Source organism: Rhinopithecus roxellana, chromosome 8 (genome assembly GCF_007565055.1).
Source record: "Rhinopithecus roxellana isolate Shanxi Qingling chromosome 8, ASM756505v1, whole genome shotgun sequence".
Taxonomy (NCBI): domain Eukaryota; kingdom Metazoa; phylum Chordata; class Mammalia; order Primates; family Cercopithecidae; genus Rhinopithecus; species Rhinopithecus roxellana.
This window is the reverse complement of record NC_044556.1, coordinates 49,911,550-49,925,291: the sequence shown is the minus strand read 5'-3', so window position 1 is coordinate 49,925,291 and position 13,742 is coordinate 49,911,550. Positions and strand designations below refer to the sequence as shown.

The window sequence follows — 13,742 nt, the reverse complement described above, 5'->3', positions numbered from 1 at the left end:
TAAAAAATAAGTGAGAAGGCTACTTAATTTTAAATTTTTGACTTATCCTAAACAGTTATACTAAAATTTTTCAGTATAAGTAAACAGTTAAAAATCTCACCAAATACAAACACTTTCATTTTTGCACTATCCTGGCTCCAATATTTAACTGCCTTTATACTCTCAGACAATTTACCTAAACTCTCTGTGCCTCAGTTTCTCTGGTAAAATGGAGATATTCACAATACCTTCTTCACAGGGTTATAGTGAGGATTAAACAAATGAATAGCTGTAAAGCATTTAGACTAGTTTCTGGCACGTACTCTTAGCTATTACTACTACTAATTTATATTTTTTTATACTTTTTAGGGACATAATTACAATTATCCACTTATTCAAAACAAACACGTTTAGTAGCCACTATAAAACTGATACTGTGCTAGAAGCTGAGAATACAGAGATAAATAAAACACTACCCTACACTATTAACCCCAGAAGTAACTGAAAAGACTGTAATAGATATAGTTCTCAAAAGATACCAGGTCCAGATGGAATTACAGGTAACTTGTATTAAACCTTTAAATAATAGGTAATTCCTGTGTTATTTAAACTATTTCCAAGCATAAGAATACAGCAAGTTTTCCCAGTTCTTTTTATGCAACTAATATAATCCTGACACCAAAACTTGATAAAGAGACTCACCCTCTTTTGAATAAATATAAAAATCCTTTAAAAAAAAAAAAAAAAGGTAAGGAACAAATCAACTCCAATAATGTATTAAGAGACTCCAGCCTGAGCAACCTAGTCTCTACCAAAAATTGAAAAATTATATGCCTGTAGTCCTACCTAGTTCGTAGGCTGAAATGGGAGGATTGCTTGAGCCCACCGAGTTTGAAGCTGTAGTGAAACATGATCTTGCTACTGCATTCTAGCCTGGGCAACAAAGTGAGACCCTATTTCCCCAACCTCCGACCCCTAAAAAAGAGAGATTAGTACTCCCTGACAAAGCAGCTTGAATAGAAACACTAGAAAACATTAGAAAACATACTTGTTAATAAAATGCATTAACTGTTTAAGGGAGAAAAACTCTAAGGTCATTTTGATAGGACTGCAAAGGGCATGTGACAAAATCATTAGTCATTCTTAATTAAAAGCCCCTAATAAATTATGAATAAAATTAAACTTTCTTAGTGTGATAGTGCATATATTAGGAACCAAAAGCAAACATGTTTAACAAAGAAACACTAATTCATTCTCACTGAAGTCAGGAAAAACACAATGATGCCTATATTAAACAACTTTGTTTTGGTAATATAGTCAATATAACAGATAAGAAAAATAAGAAGTATAAACATTGGAAAGAGAAACACAATTTTGAGGATGACATGAGTGCTAACCAAAAAACTAAAGAGAATAAAATGAAAAACTATTACAATTAATAAGAGAATTCAGCCGGGCGTGGTGGCTCAAGCCTGTAATCCCAGCACTTTGGGAGGCCGAGACGGGCGGATCACGAGGTCAGGAGATCGAGACCATCCTGGCTAACACGGTGAAACCCCGTCTCTACTAAAAAATACGAAAAATTAGCCGGGCGAGGTGGCGGGCGCCTGTAGTCCCAGCTACTCGGGAGGCTGAGGCAGGAGAATGGCGTAAACCCGGGAGGCGGAGCTTGCAGTGAGCTGAGATCCGGCCACTGCACTCCAGCCTGGGCGACAGAGCGAGACTCTGTCTCAAAAAAAGAGAATTCAATTAAGTAACAAGATGAAGGGTAACAAAAAGTTTGCCAGCAATAAGCAGTTAAAAAGTTAAACCGGCCGGGCACGGTAGCTCAAGCCTGCAATCCCAGCACTTTGGGAGGCCGAGACAGGCGGATCACGAGGTCAGGAGATCAAGACCATCCTGGCTATCACAGTGAAACTCCGTCTCTACTACAAAATACAAAAAACTAGCCGGGCGAGGTGGCGGACGTCTGTAGTCCCAGCTACTCGGGAGGCTGAGGCAGCAGAATGGCATAAACCCAGAAGGCAGAGCTTGCAGTGAGCTGAGATCCGGCCACTGCACTCCAGCCTGGGCAACAGAGTGAGACTCCGTCTCAAAGATAGATAGATAGATAGATAGATAGATAAATAAATAAATAAATAAATAAATAAATAAAAAGTTAAATCAAACTATGAAACTTGACTGAATGATGAAAAGTGCCCTGTATCTTCTACATTGGCTGCAAACCTAAAACCGCTCTAAAAAAGTCTATTTTTAAAAAGAAAGAAGGGAGAAGAAGGAAGAAGGAAAAAGAAGGAAGAGGAAGAAAAGAGAAGGAAGAAGAAGATGGAAGAGGGAAGGAGAAAGAAGAAAAGGGAGGAAGAAGAAGGAGGAAAAAGAAAGGAAGGAGGAGGAAGAAGGAAGAGGAGGAAGAATGAGGAAGAAAGAAGAATGAAAGAGGAAGGAGGAAGAAGAATGCAGGAGGAAGAAGGAGAAAGGAAGAAGAAGAAGGAAGAAGGAAGAGGAAGATAGAGGAAGAAGAAAAAAGAACCAAATAAACTGAGACCATAAGCCATAGGTCTGAGAAGTTTCAATATTACTAAAACGTACAGGCTGGGCATGGTGGCTCACGCCTGTAAACCCAGCACTTTGGGAGGCCGAAGCAGGCAGATCACCTGAGGTCAAGAGTTCGAGACCAGTTTGGTCAACACGGCGAAACCCTGTCTCTATCAAAAATACAAAAATTAGCCAGGTGTGGTGGCGGACGTCCGTAATCCCAGCTACTTGGGAGGCTGAGGCAGGAAGAAATGCTTGAATTGGGAGGCAGAGGTTGCACTGAGCCGAGATCACACCACTGCACTCCAGCCTGGGCAACAGAGCGAGACTTTGTCTCAAAAAAACAAAAAAGCCTTTCCTGTCCCGGCCTGCGTGGTGTGGGCTTGTGGGTCTTTGAGACCTGAAAATTGAGAGCGTTTTCGCACCCCAAGGGCTGCTCCTGGCGGTTCTGCGGCCATCACCATGCCACAGACCGAATATATTGAATTACTCCATAAAAGCTATGGATACCGTTTGGATTACCATGAGAAAAAGAGAAAGAAGGAAAGTCGAGAGGCTCATGAATGTTCAAAGAAGGCAAAGAAAATGACTGGTCTGAAGGCTAAGCTTTACCATAAACAGCACCATGCTGAAAAAATACAAATGAAAAAGACTATCAAGATGCATGAAAAGAGAAACACCAAACAAAAGAATGATGAAAAGACTCCACAGGGAGCAGTACCTGCCTATCTGCTGGACAGAGGGACAATCTCGAGCTAAAGTACTTTCCAATATGATTAAACAGAAACGAAAAGAGAAGGAGGGAAATTGGGAAGTCCCTCTGCCTAAAGTACGTGCCCAGGGAAAAACAGAAGTATTAAAAGTTATTCGAACAGGCAAGAAAAAGAAGAAAGCATGGAAGAGGATGGTTACTAAAGTGTGCTTTGTTGGAGATGGCTTTACAAGAAAACCACCTAAATATGAAAGATTTATCAGGCCAATGGGCTTGCATTTCAAGAAAGCCCATGTAACACATCCTGAACTGAAAGCCACCTTTTGCCTACCAATATTTGGTGTAAAGAAGAATCCCTCATCCCCACTGTATACAACTTTGGGTGTTATTACCAAAGGTAATGTCATTGAGGTAAATGTGAGCAAATTGGGCCTTGTGACACAAGGAGGCAAAGTTATTTGGGGAAAATATGCCCAGGTTACCAAACAATCCTGAAAATGATGGATGCATAAATGCAGTCTTACTGGTTTGACAGCAATTTCATATATAATTATCGAGGACTACACACCAACTGAAAGAACTGCCATTACTGTGATGTTTCTGAATACTACCAAACAGCCATACATGTCTGTAATGAAGAGATTTATTAAATTGTAAACATTAAAATGGTCCTGTTTTTAAAAAAGAAAAGAAAAGAAAAAAAAACTTAAAGTACCAACTGTCCCCAAATTAATATATAAATTCAATGCACTTCCAATCAAAATCCTAATGGGATGGGAAAAGGGGCAGAGATTGAAAAACTGCATCTAAAATCCATTTGGAAGGGTAAACACAAGCAAAGCATTAATAAACTTGCAAACAAACAAAGAATTTTTTTTTAAAGAAAAGAACAATAATGAGGTGGACCTTCTCTGCCAGTTTTCAGATCACAGTATAAAATCATAGTGCGTACACCAGAATGGTACATGAATAGAATACAAAAATAAAGATCTACAGCACATAACAGAGAATCCAGAAAGAGAAAGGTAAGTATGAAAATGTATACATAATAAAGGTGACATTTCAAATCAGATATGCTATATATCATGCTGTAAATAACTGAATACGCATATGGGGGGGATTAGATCTTTAACTCAAAAATACACAAAAATACTCCCCACCCACCAGAGATTTGGGCATAACGCCCAATCAGGGCCAGAAACCTTCCACAAAAGTCGATGGATGGGCACGCCTGTAATCTCAGTACTTTGGGAGGCCATGGGTGGATCACTTGAGGTCAGGAGTTCAAGACCAGCCTGGCCAACATGGTAAAACCCCATCTCTCTTAAAAATACAAAAAAAAAATAGCTAGGCATGGTGGCATGAGACTCTAATTCCAGCTACTCAGGAGGGTGAGGCACAAGAATTGCTTGGATCTGGGAGGCAGAGGTTGCAGTGAGCTGAGGCCACACCACTGCACTTCAGCCTGGGCAACAGAGCAAGGTTGTAAAAAAAAAAAAAGAAAAAAAAGTTGACAGATGGACATATCCTCTGGGATGAATCCTCCATAATTCCTGTAAACTTGGAGCCACCACCGGTTATCTTTCATTTCACAAAGAGAGAGCCATCATGATAACACAGGAAAGCAGATTTGAGAGAGAAAGAATGATAGACAGATGAACATAACATATTGACTGACCATCTAGATCCACCTATAGACTTCTAATTTACATCAGTGCTTCTCAATGTCACTCCTAGGAAGTGATTTAGAAATCCAAGGGAGCAGTTTTGCTAGTCATAATAAATGGTAGGTACCATTCACATTTACTAAGCAGGAAAAATGAGTGCTAGCTACCCTGCAATAAACAGGAGGACAGCCAGGCCCAACAAAGAACTGTCCGCCAACCTGCATATTCTGAACATTCTGCCTGGACATTCATTTGGTGACAAACTACCTATAATTAACTGAAACTAAATCCAGCTCCATTCTACACATAAACACAAATTATTTTCCATTTGATTTTAATATATACTGAATTTTCCAGGGATGTAACTATTGTGAAAACTGACGGAAGTTTATGCTTCCCCACAAACCCCAGAAACTTCCTACGAGTTCTTCACCATTTTGAAAAGTCATAACATTGTACCAACAATGCTTGTGGCAGATGAACTGTAAAATATAATCCTCTTGTACTGTTTGCATTTGTAGCTATCATCTTAATGATTCTATATACAGAAACAAGCACCTAACTATTCATTTTGTCTCCCATAATAGTTATGGCTAGGCATTTATACATTAAAACACATATATTCATATATTATTTTTATTTCTCCTTTATATTAATTGGAGAACTGTATATATATATATGTATATGTGTTTTTATTATGTTTTATAGTTTACATTATCAATGAATTTCTAATCAGAATAGTAGAGGGCATTATAAGACAATTGTTATAATAGGGAGATGTTGGGTCTGATATAGCTAACAACCATTTTGAGCTATGTGAGCCAATACATTCTAGTTTTTTGGGTTTTTTTGAGACAGAGTTGTGCTCTGTCACCCAGGTTGAAGCAATCTCGGCTTACTACAACCTCCACCTCCCAGGTTCAAGCGATTCTCCTGCCTTAGCCTCCCAAGTAGCTGGGACTGCAGGCACGTGCCACCATGCCCAGCTAAATTTTTTTAATTTTTAGTAGAGATGGGGTTTTGCCATGTTGGCCAGGCTAGTCTTGAACTGGCCTCAAGTGACCTGCCCACCTCGGCCTCCCAAAGTGCTGGGATTACAGGCATGAGCTACCGCGCCTGGCCGCCGGTAAGTTTTTTCTTAAGTTATATTAAATTGAATTTCTATCACTTGTAACCAAAAAGAGTTCTAACATAACCATAAAAAGCATTAAGAAAATATAAAAATTAAATTTTAAATCTTGGAGTAAGAAGAGCCTCTTTTTTTTTTTGAGACAAGACAAGGACTCACTTCTGTTGCCCAGGCTGGAGTGCAGTGGCGCAATCACTGCTCAGTGCAGCCACAACCTCCCAGGCTCAAGCAATCCTCCCACTCATCCTCCGGAGTAGCTGGGACTACAGGCACATGCCACCATGCTCAGCTGATTTTTCATTTTTTGTAAAGATGAGGTCTTGCCATGTTGCCCAGGGTGATCTTAAATTCCTGGACTCAAGCAATCCTCCCAGAAGTTTGAGACCAGCCTGGGCAACATAGCGAGACCTCATCTTTACAAAAAAAATTTAAAAGTTGGCCAAGCATTACAGGCATGGTGGTACATGCCTGTAATCCAAGCTACTTGGGAGGTTAAGGCAGGAGGATTGTGTGAGCCCAGAAGTTTGAGGCTCAGTGAGCTACGATCACGCCACTGTACTCCAGCCTGGGCAACAGAGGAAGACTCTATTGCAAAATAAAGAAAGAAAGAAGAAGAAAAAAAAGTAATTTCAAGGGGGAAGAAAAAAGATTAAAAGGGTTGAATTCAGTGAACTAGACCTATACAATAAGGATTTTAAAGTATCCACTGGGTCTGCAATTATTAATAGAAAGTCACCAGGGATTTTAGTGCAAGGAGGGCCAGACTACAGCAGGTAGAAGAATAATGAAAGATAAAAAAGTAAACACAAACAACTCTTAAGAAATTTTATTGAACAGGAAAGGAAAAAGATTACTAGGCAGTAACTGGAACAGTAATTCTCAATTCTGGCTACAATAAGAATAACTTTAGGAGCTTTTTAAAATTACCAATGCCTGGTTTCACCCAGACTAATAAAATCACAGTCCCTGGGGATGGAGTCCAGGTACCAGTTCAAAAGATATCCTCAGTGACAATGATGTACAGCCAGGACTGAAAAACACAGAGCTAAAGAGTAAAACAGTGGCCAAGGGGCATTAACTGGGAAAGAAAGCAGGAAGAAGAAGATGGATGATACAAAATCCCAGACGAAACAGCTAGAGAATGGGTCAGAACATGGGCTGATAGGCTTGTCTTGAAAAAAAAACAAAGGACACCTCATCTCAGGAGGTTGGAAGGAGAAATGAATGTTGATACAGAGAAGCTGGGCACAGGGATTTGGGGGGTTCATGCCCAAGGCCCCAATTTTCAAAAAGGAGAATATAAATCAGCTTCTGAGAATCAGCTATTAAAGCCTAATCAAAAGCATGAAATCTAGTGGAGATTAAATGCACCTTACTATCTGCAGGGGTACGATTGGGAACATTTATGTGACTTTTCTGAAGCAGTACTGAACCATCCACTAGTAAAGGAGCAAGGAAAAGTGAATCACAGCACTGCTCCAAAATTGGCCATTTAGTGGGTGGAATGGAGGAAAAAAAAAAAAGATGCACAGGAGGTAAAAGTTTAGACGAACCGTAGTTGAGAAACTCAATAATGGGATCTCAAATCTCAAAACAGGTAGAAAAGGGAAAATAATCTACACACAGTTTAACTGGCACAGGATATAGTAGCTTTAACTCTGGGTGCCATAAGCTATTAAAACAATGTAAGACTTCACTGACTTTTGTCCTAGACAATCTCATTAAATCAGATTTCCCATATCCTGTATTTGTTCCATGAAGCGATGTCTGCAACTAACTTTGAAATGCACAAAACATAAGATGAACTAATGGAGAGCTAGATGGATAGATATGTAATAAAGCAAGTATAGTAAAATGTGAATAAAGCCTAGAAGGTGTGTGGTAGGGGAGAGGGGGAGTGTAGGCTCTAGAACAGCACTGTTGGATAGAACTTTCTAAGATAATGGAAATTTTCTATAATATGTTCTGTCAAATACGGTAACTATTAGCTACATGTGGCCAATGGGCACTCAAAATATAGCTATTTGGGATTGAGGTCTTTGAATTCTGAGTTTTATTAGCTTTTGGTTAACTTAAATATAAACATATAGCTACATGTGGCTAGCAGCTACCATATGAGACAGTGCCGCACTAGATTCATAAAGCCCTAGATTCAAGTCTTAGATCCACCAATGGCTGTTACCTTATTTCTCTGAGACTCAGTTAATTATTTTATAAAACGAAAACAGCAATAGCACCTATTACTTCACACAAATTAAACAACATAAAGCAGATAAAGCATGAAGCACAGTACTCTACATATGGTAAACACTTAATAAAATTAACGTTTATTATTCCAACTAAATGAGATCCATGAGCAAAACCATCTATTTGACTCATCATTGTGCTCCTACTGTCCAGTACAGTGCCCCATACAAAAAAGACACTCAACAAACATGTATTACATGAATGTTTTTACAGTCACAAGACTTCATATTTATCCTATTAAATTTTTTTCCTTTCTTCACAAAAAGCAGATACTTGATTCAATTTCATGTTAAGTCCACTGTTCCAATCTGTTGAAATATTTAATCCTAATGCCTAATATATTTGATACCCTTTTGAAATTTTGATAAATATATGGCTATAGTTTGAATGTGCCCTCCTCAAAAATTCATGTGTTGGAAACTTAATCCCCAATGGAGCAGTGTTGAAAGGTAGAGACTTTAAGAGATGAATCTCCCATGAGTGGATTAAATGCCTTCATCTCGGAAGTGGATTAGTTATTGTGGAGTGAGTTCCTAATAAAAGGATGAGTCTGGCACCTTTCTTTCTTGCTCATGCATGCTCTCTTGCCCTTCTGCCTTCAAACATGGAATGACACAGCAAGAAGGCCCTTGCCAGACGTAGATCCCTCAACCTTGGCCTTCCCAGCCTCCAGAAATATAAGAAATGAATCTCTGTTCTTTATAAATCACCCAGTCTCAGGCATTCTGTTATAGCTACACAAAATGGACTGAGACACATATCATCTATATATTAATCTAATCCATTAATGAAAACGTTAATCAGAGACGTATAACATTTCTCACTCTCTAGTTCATCATCAGGTGAGTACTAACATTCAATTTAGCTTCACTTTCATCCTTTCTACTTACGTCCATCTTGTCTGCAAAGGTAGTAAGTATGAGACTCTTATAAAGATTAGATTACACCAATTTGTCCTTCACTGAAACTACCTTAAAAATAACTTTAAAAACAACAACTCACCCTTCAATAGCTGGAGATCTGTCAGGACGAGAACTTCCTCGAGATCTGTATCTCCGACCCAACGGTAACCGTGGAGGCCTTGCTCCCCAGAAGTCAGTGTGAGTCTGGTGACCCCTTTCATTGGCTCTATTATCTTGGTCCAGTGGATTGCCACTTAGAAATGGTCTAAAATCTTGAAAAAACATCGTGTGATCCAAATGGCCCCAAAGCTAGTAAAGACCAGAAATAAGTCACGTGTTAGAAAAATCAATCAATAAACACCTGGATTGTTTACAGTTTTTTATATTACAAATGGCCACTGTGAATATTACTGGATGTGTCTGCTGCTGCAGAGGTACAAGAGTTTTTATGTTTTCGGTCTGTACAACTATTACATGATCCATACATCTTCAACTTTACTGGGTAGCGACAAATTGTTTTCCAAACTGGTTGTAGCAATTTATACACCCACCAAGTGTTTAAGAGTTTCTATTGTGCTACATCCTGGCAAGCACTTGATATCACAGGACTTTTTTTTTTTTTTTTTGAGGCGGAGTCTCGCTCTGTCGCCCGGACTGGAGTGCAGTGGCCAGATCTCAGCTCACTGCAAGCTCCGCCTCCCGGGTTTACACCATTCTCCTGCCTCAGCCTCCCGAATAGCTGGGACTACAGGCGCCCGCCACCTCGCCCGGCTAGTTTTTGTATTTTTAGTAGAGACGGGGTTTCACCGTGTTAGCCAGGATGGTCTCGATCTCCTGACCTCGTGATCCGCCCGTCTCGGCCTCCCAAAGTGCTGGAATTACAGGCTTGAGCCACCGCGCCCAGCCCACAGGACTTTTTTTTAAAAAAGTTTTTAACAATTTGGTGAATAGAAAATGATTTTCCAATGTGGGATTTTTGGTTTTGCTGTGTAAAAAAAATTGCGAATGTTTAATTAAAATGCATATGTTTTGGTCCTATGCCAAAAAGAAAATTTAATAGATGTGTGGTGAGCCTGAAGACTCCTTTTAGCATTTCTTACAGGGCAGGTCTATTAATAATGAAGCCCCCTCAGCTGTTGTTTATCTGGGTATGTCATGATTTCTCCTTAATTCCTGATAGTTTTGCCAGATTTAGAATTATTGGTCGGCAAGTCTGTCTTTCATCACCTGAAAAATGTCATTTCACTGCCTTCTAGCCTCCATGGTTTCTGCTAAGAAATCAACAGAAATTCATCTTATTTAAAATCTCTTATATGTTACAAGTTGCTTCTCTCTTGCTGCTTCCAAGATTCTTTATCTCTGGCTTTTGAAATTTTAATTATAATGTGTCTTGTATGGATGTCTTTGAGTTTATCCTTCTTGGGTGTTAGCTGAGCTTCCTGGATGTGTATATTCATGTCTTGTCAAATTTGAAATGGTTTTGGCAATTATTTCTTTTTTGTTTGTTTTTGTTTTTGTTTTTGAGACGAAGTCTCGCTCTGTCACCCAGGCTGGAGTGCTGTGGCCGGATCTCAGCTCACTGCAAGCTCCGCCTCCCGGGTTCATGCCATTCTCCTGCCTCAGTCTCCCAAGTAGCTGGGACTACAGGCGCCCGCCACCTCGCCCGGCTAGTTTTTTGTAGCTTTTAGTAGAGACGGGGTTTCACCGTATTAGCCAGGATGGTCTAGATCTCCTGACCTCGTGATCCGCCCGTCTCGGCCTCCCAAAGTGCTGGGATTACAGGCTTGAGCCACCGCGCCCGGCCGGCAATTATTTCTTAACCATGTTTTCTGCACCTTCCTCCCTCTCCTTACCATGATACATACGTTGGTATCCCACACATCTCTTGGGCTCTGTTCATTTTTCTTCAATCTTTTAAATGTGTGCTCTTCAAACTGTATAATTTCAGTGGACCTATCTTCAAGTTCACTGATTGTTCTGTCTGCTCATATCTTTTGTTGAGCTCCCCTGGTGAATTTTCATTTCAATTATTGTAATCTTCAGCCCCAAAATTTATTTGCTTATTTTTAAAAACTTCTATCTCTTTATTGATATTCTCTATTTGTTGAGACGTTATTATCTTGAATCCCTTTAGTTCTTTGTCCATGGTGTCCTCTAAGCTCTTTGAGTATACTTAAGATAGCTGATTTAGAGTTTTTGTCTAGTAATTCTAGGATTAGTGCTTCCTCGGGGTAGTTTCTGTTCATTTTTTTCTTGCGAATGAGGCATATTTTCTAGATTCTTCACATGCTTCGTAATTTTTTTTTTAAAAACTGAACATTTATAATGTGTAAAAAATAAAACAAAAACAAAAAGAGATGGGTGCAGTGGTGTGTGCCTATAATTCTGGCTACTCATGAAGCTGAGGTGGAAGGGTTGCTTGAGTCAACGAGCTCAAGATTAACCTGAGCAACACAGCAAGACCACATTTCAAAACAAACAAATAAACCAAAGAGAAAAAAAAAAGAAACAAAAAAAGAAAAAGACGCCCAGGCGCGGTGGCTCACACCTGTAATCCCAGCACTTTGGGAGGCCGAGGTGGGCGGATCACCTGAGGTTGGGAGTTCAAGACCAGCCTGACCACCATGGAGAAACCCTGTCTCTACTAAAAATACAAAATTAGCCGGGCATGGCGGCACATGCCTATAATCCCAGCTACTAGGGAGGCTGAGGCAGGAGAATCGCTTGAACCTGGGAGACGGAGGTGGTGGTGAGCCGAGATCGTGCCATTGCACTCCAGCCTGGGCAACAAGAGTAAAACTCCGTCCCAGAAAAAGAAAAAGAAAAGTAAAATGCTCGCCAGGTCTTTGCTGATTAGCTGCTGGGGCACTCCTTTAAAACTTAGCCAGGGCCTTTATAAATCTGCCTTAATATTCACTTCCTGCTTGTGCTGAACCTAAAGACAAGCCAAGGTGAAAGCTAATGGCCTCAGGTCTTTTCTGAGCATGCATACTGCCCTGAGTTGTGCACTTGGCTTTCCAGTTTCTCATTCACAATAGCTTTTCAAAGCTCCTATTCCTCCACAAAAACTCACTCTACAGCTTTTTCTCTCAGGCTTTCAATATCTTATTGTTTGCCCTGGTTTTTTATTTGTTTGTTTGTTTGGTTGGTCGGTTGGTTGGTTGGTTAATTTTTGCCCCTAGTGGCAGTCCTTTGGGGAAAGGACAAAACAGTACACACAACCAACCCCTTAGGAGGAAGAGGGTTCACTCTCTGGAATCAGGCACCAGCATGGGGAACACAGGCTCTCATCTTCAAAACTGCAGCCATACCAGGAAGGGAGGTGAGGGTAGGGTAAGCTAAAATGCTACAAAGATCTCTTATCTTGTTTCAGTGCCCTTTCTTCTGGTGAAGTATTTGCTTGGCTGCTGTAAACCTCTATCTTTCCAGAGTTTCGATAAGCTTGATTCTGACTTTTTTGTCAAGGTGTTTGGTGTTTCTGCAGAGGGATGACCCCCAGAAGCTCCTACTCTGCCATTTTCACTGACATCACCCTGCCATTGTGGTTTTAGTTTGCTTTCCCTGATACTAATATACTAATAAGGCTAAACATCCTGTCACGTAATATTTACCAGCCATTCCTATGTCTTCTCTTCCCTGCTGCCCCCACCACCCTTTTTTTTTTTTTTTTTTTTTGATGTTTTAGAAATCCAAAAATTTCTTTCTTTTTATTTTTTTCCTTTTTGAGACTGAGTCTTGCTCTGTCGCCCAGGCTGGGGTGCAGTGGCACGATCTCGGTTCACTGTAAACTCCACCTCCTAGGTTCAAGCCATTCTCCTGCCTCAGCCTCCTGAGAAGCTGGGATTACAGGCATGTGCCACCATGCCCAGCTAACTTTTCATATTTTCAGTAGAGATGGGTTTCACCATGTTGGCCAGGCTAGTCTCAAACTCCTGACCTCAAGTAATCCGCCCACCTCGGCCTCCCAAAGTGCTGCGATTACAGGCGTGAGCCATGGCACCCAGCCACATTTATTTCTTAAATTTAAAACATATTCTTATTAAATCACACAGTTTACTTTTTCAGCACTCATCAGTTATTTCAACTAAATCAGTTTTAAATCTCTATTATTTCTCTTTTATGTCTTCTCTTCTTTCATGTCTTTTGTCCATTTTCCCACTGAACTGACTTTCTAATTGCCTTAGTATCTTTTTTTAAAATTCTATATTTTAATAGTTAATTCCTGGTAACAGAAATGCAACTGATTTTTGTATACTGACCTTAGTATACAGAAAATATGCTGAACTCTTAATAATTCTAATAATTTGTGTACATAGAAAACCCAAAAACAGGCTGGGCACAGTGGCTTATGCCTGTAATCCTAGCACTTTGGGAGGCCAAGGCAGGAGGATCACTTGAGCCCAGGAGTTCAAGAACAGTCTGGGCAACATAGTGAGATCCTGTCTCTACAAAAAATTTAAACATTAGGTGAGTGTGGTAGCATGCACCTGAAGTCCCAGCTACTCAGGAGGCTGAGTGGGGAGGATCACTTGAATCCAGGATCCTGAGCTCAAGCTCATGAGGTCGAGGTT

At 40.2% G+C, this 13,742-nt stretch overlaps 1 protein-coding gene and 1 pseudogene across 3 annotated transcripts in view; one reads left to right on the top strand and one right to left on the bottom strand.

Annotated features, from left to right (window-relative positions):
* Nucleotides 1-13,742, bottom strand: part of RNF115 (ring finger protein 115) — an 86,838-nt gene that overhangs the window by 21,686 nt on the left and 51,410 nt on the right. For all 3 annotated transcript variants that reach the window (XM_030935509.1, XM_010374452.2, XM_010374453.2), the window contains one exon: nucleotides 9,272-9,480. In XM_030935509.1, coding sequence (XP_030791369.1) covers nucleotides 9,272-9,480 — 209 coding nt within the window. The remainder of the gene's footprint in view (nucleotides 1-9,271; nucleotides 9,481-13,742) is intronic.
* Nucleotides 2,977-3,758, top strand: LOC104671050 (annotated as a pseudogene).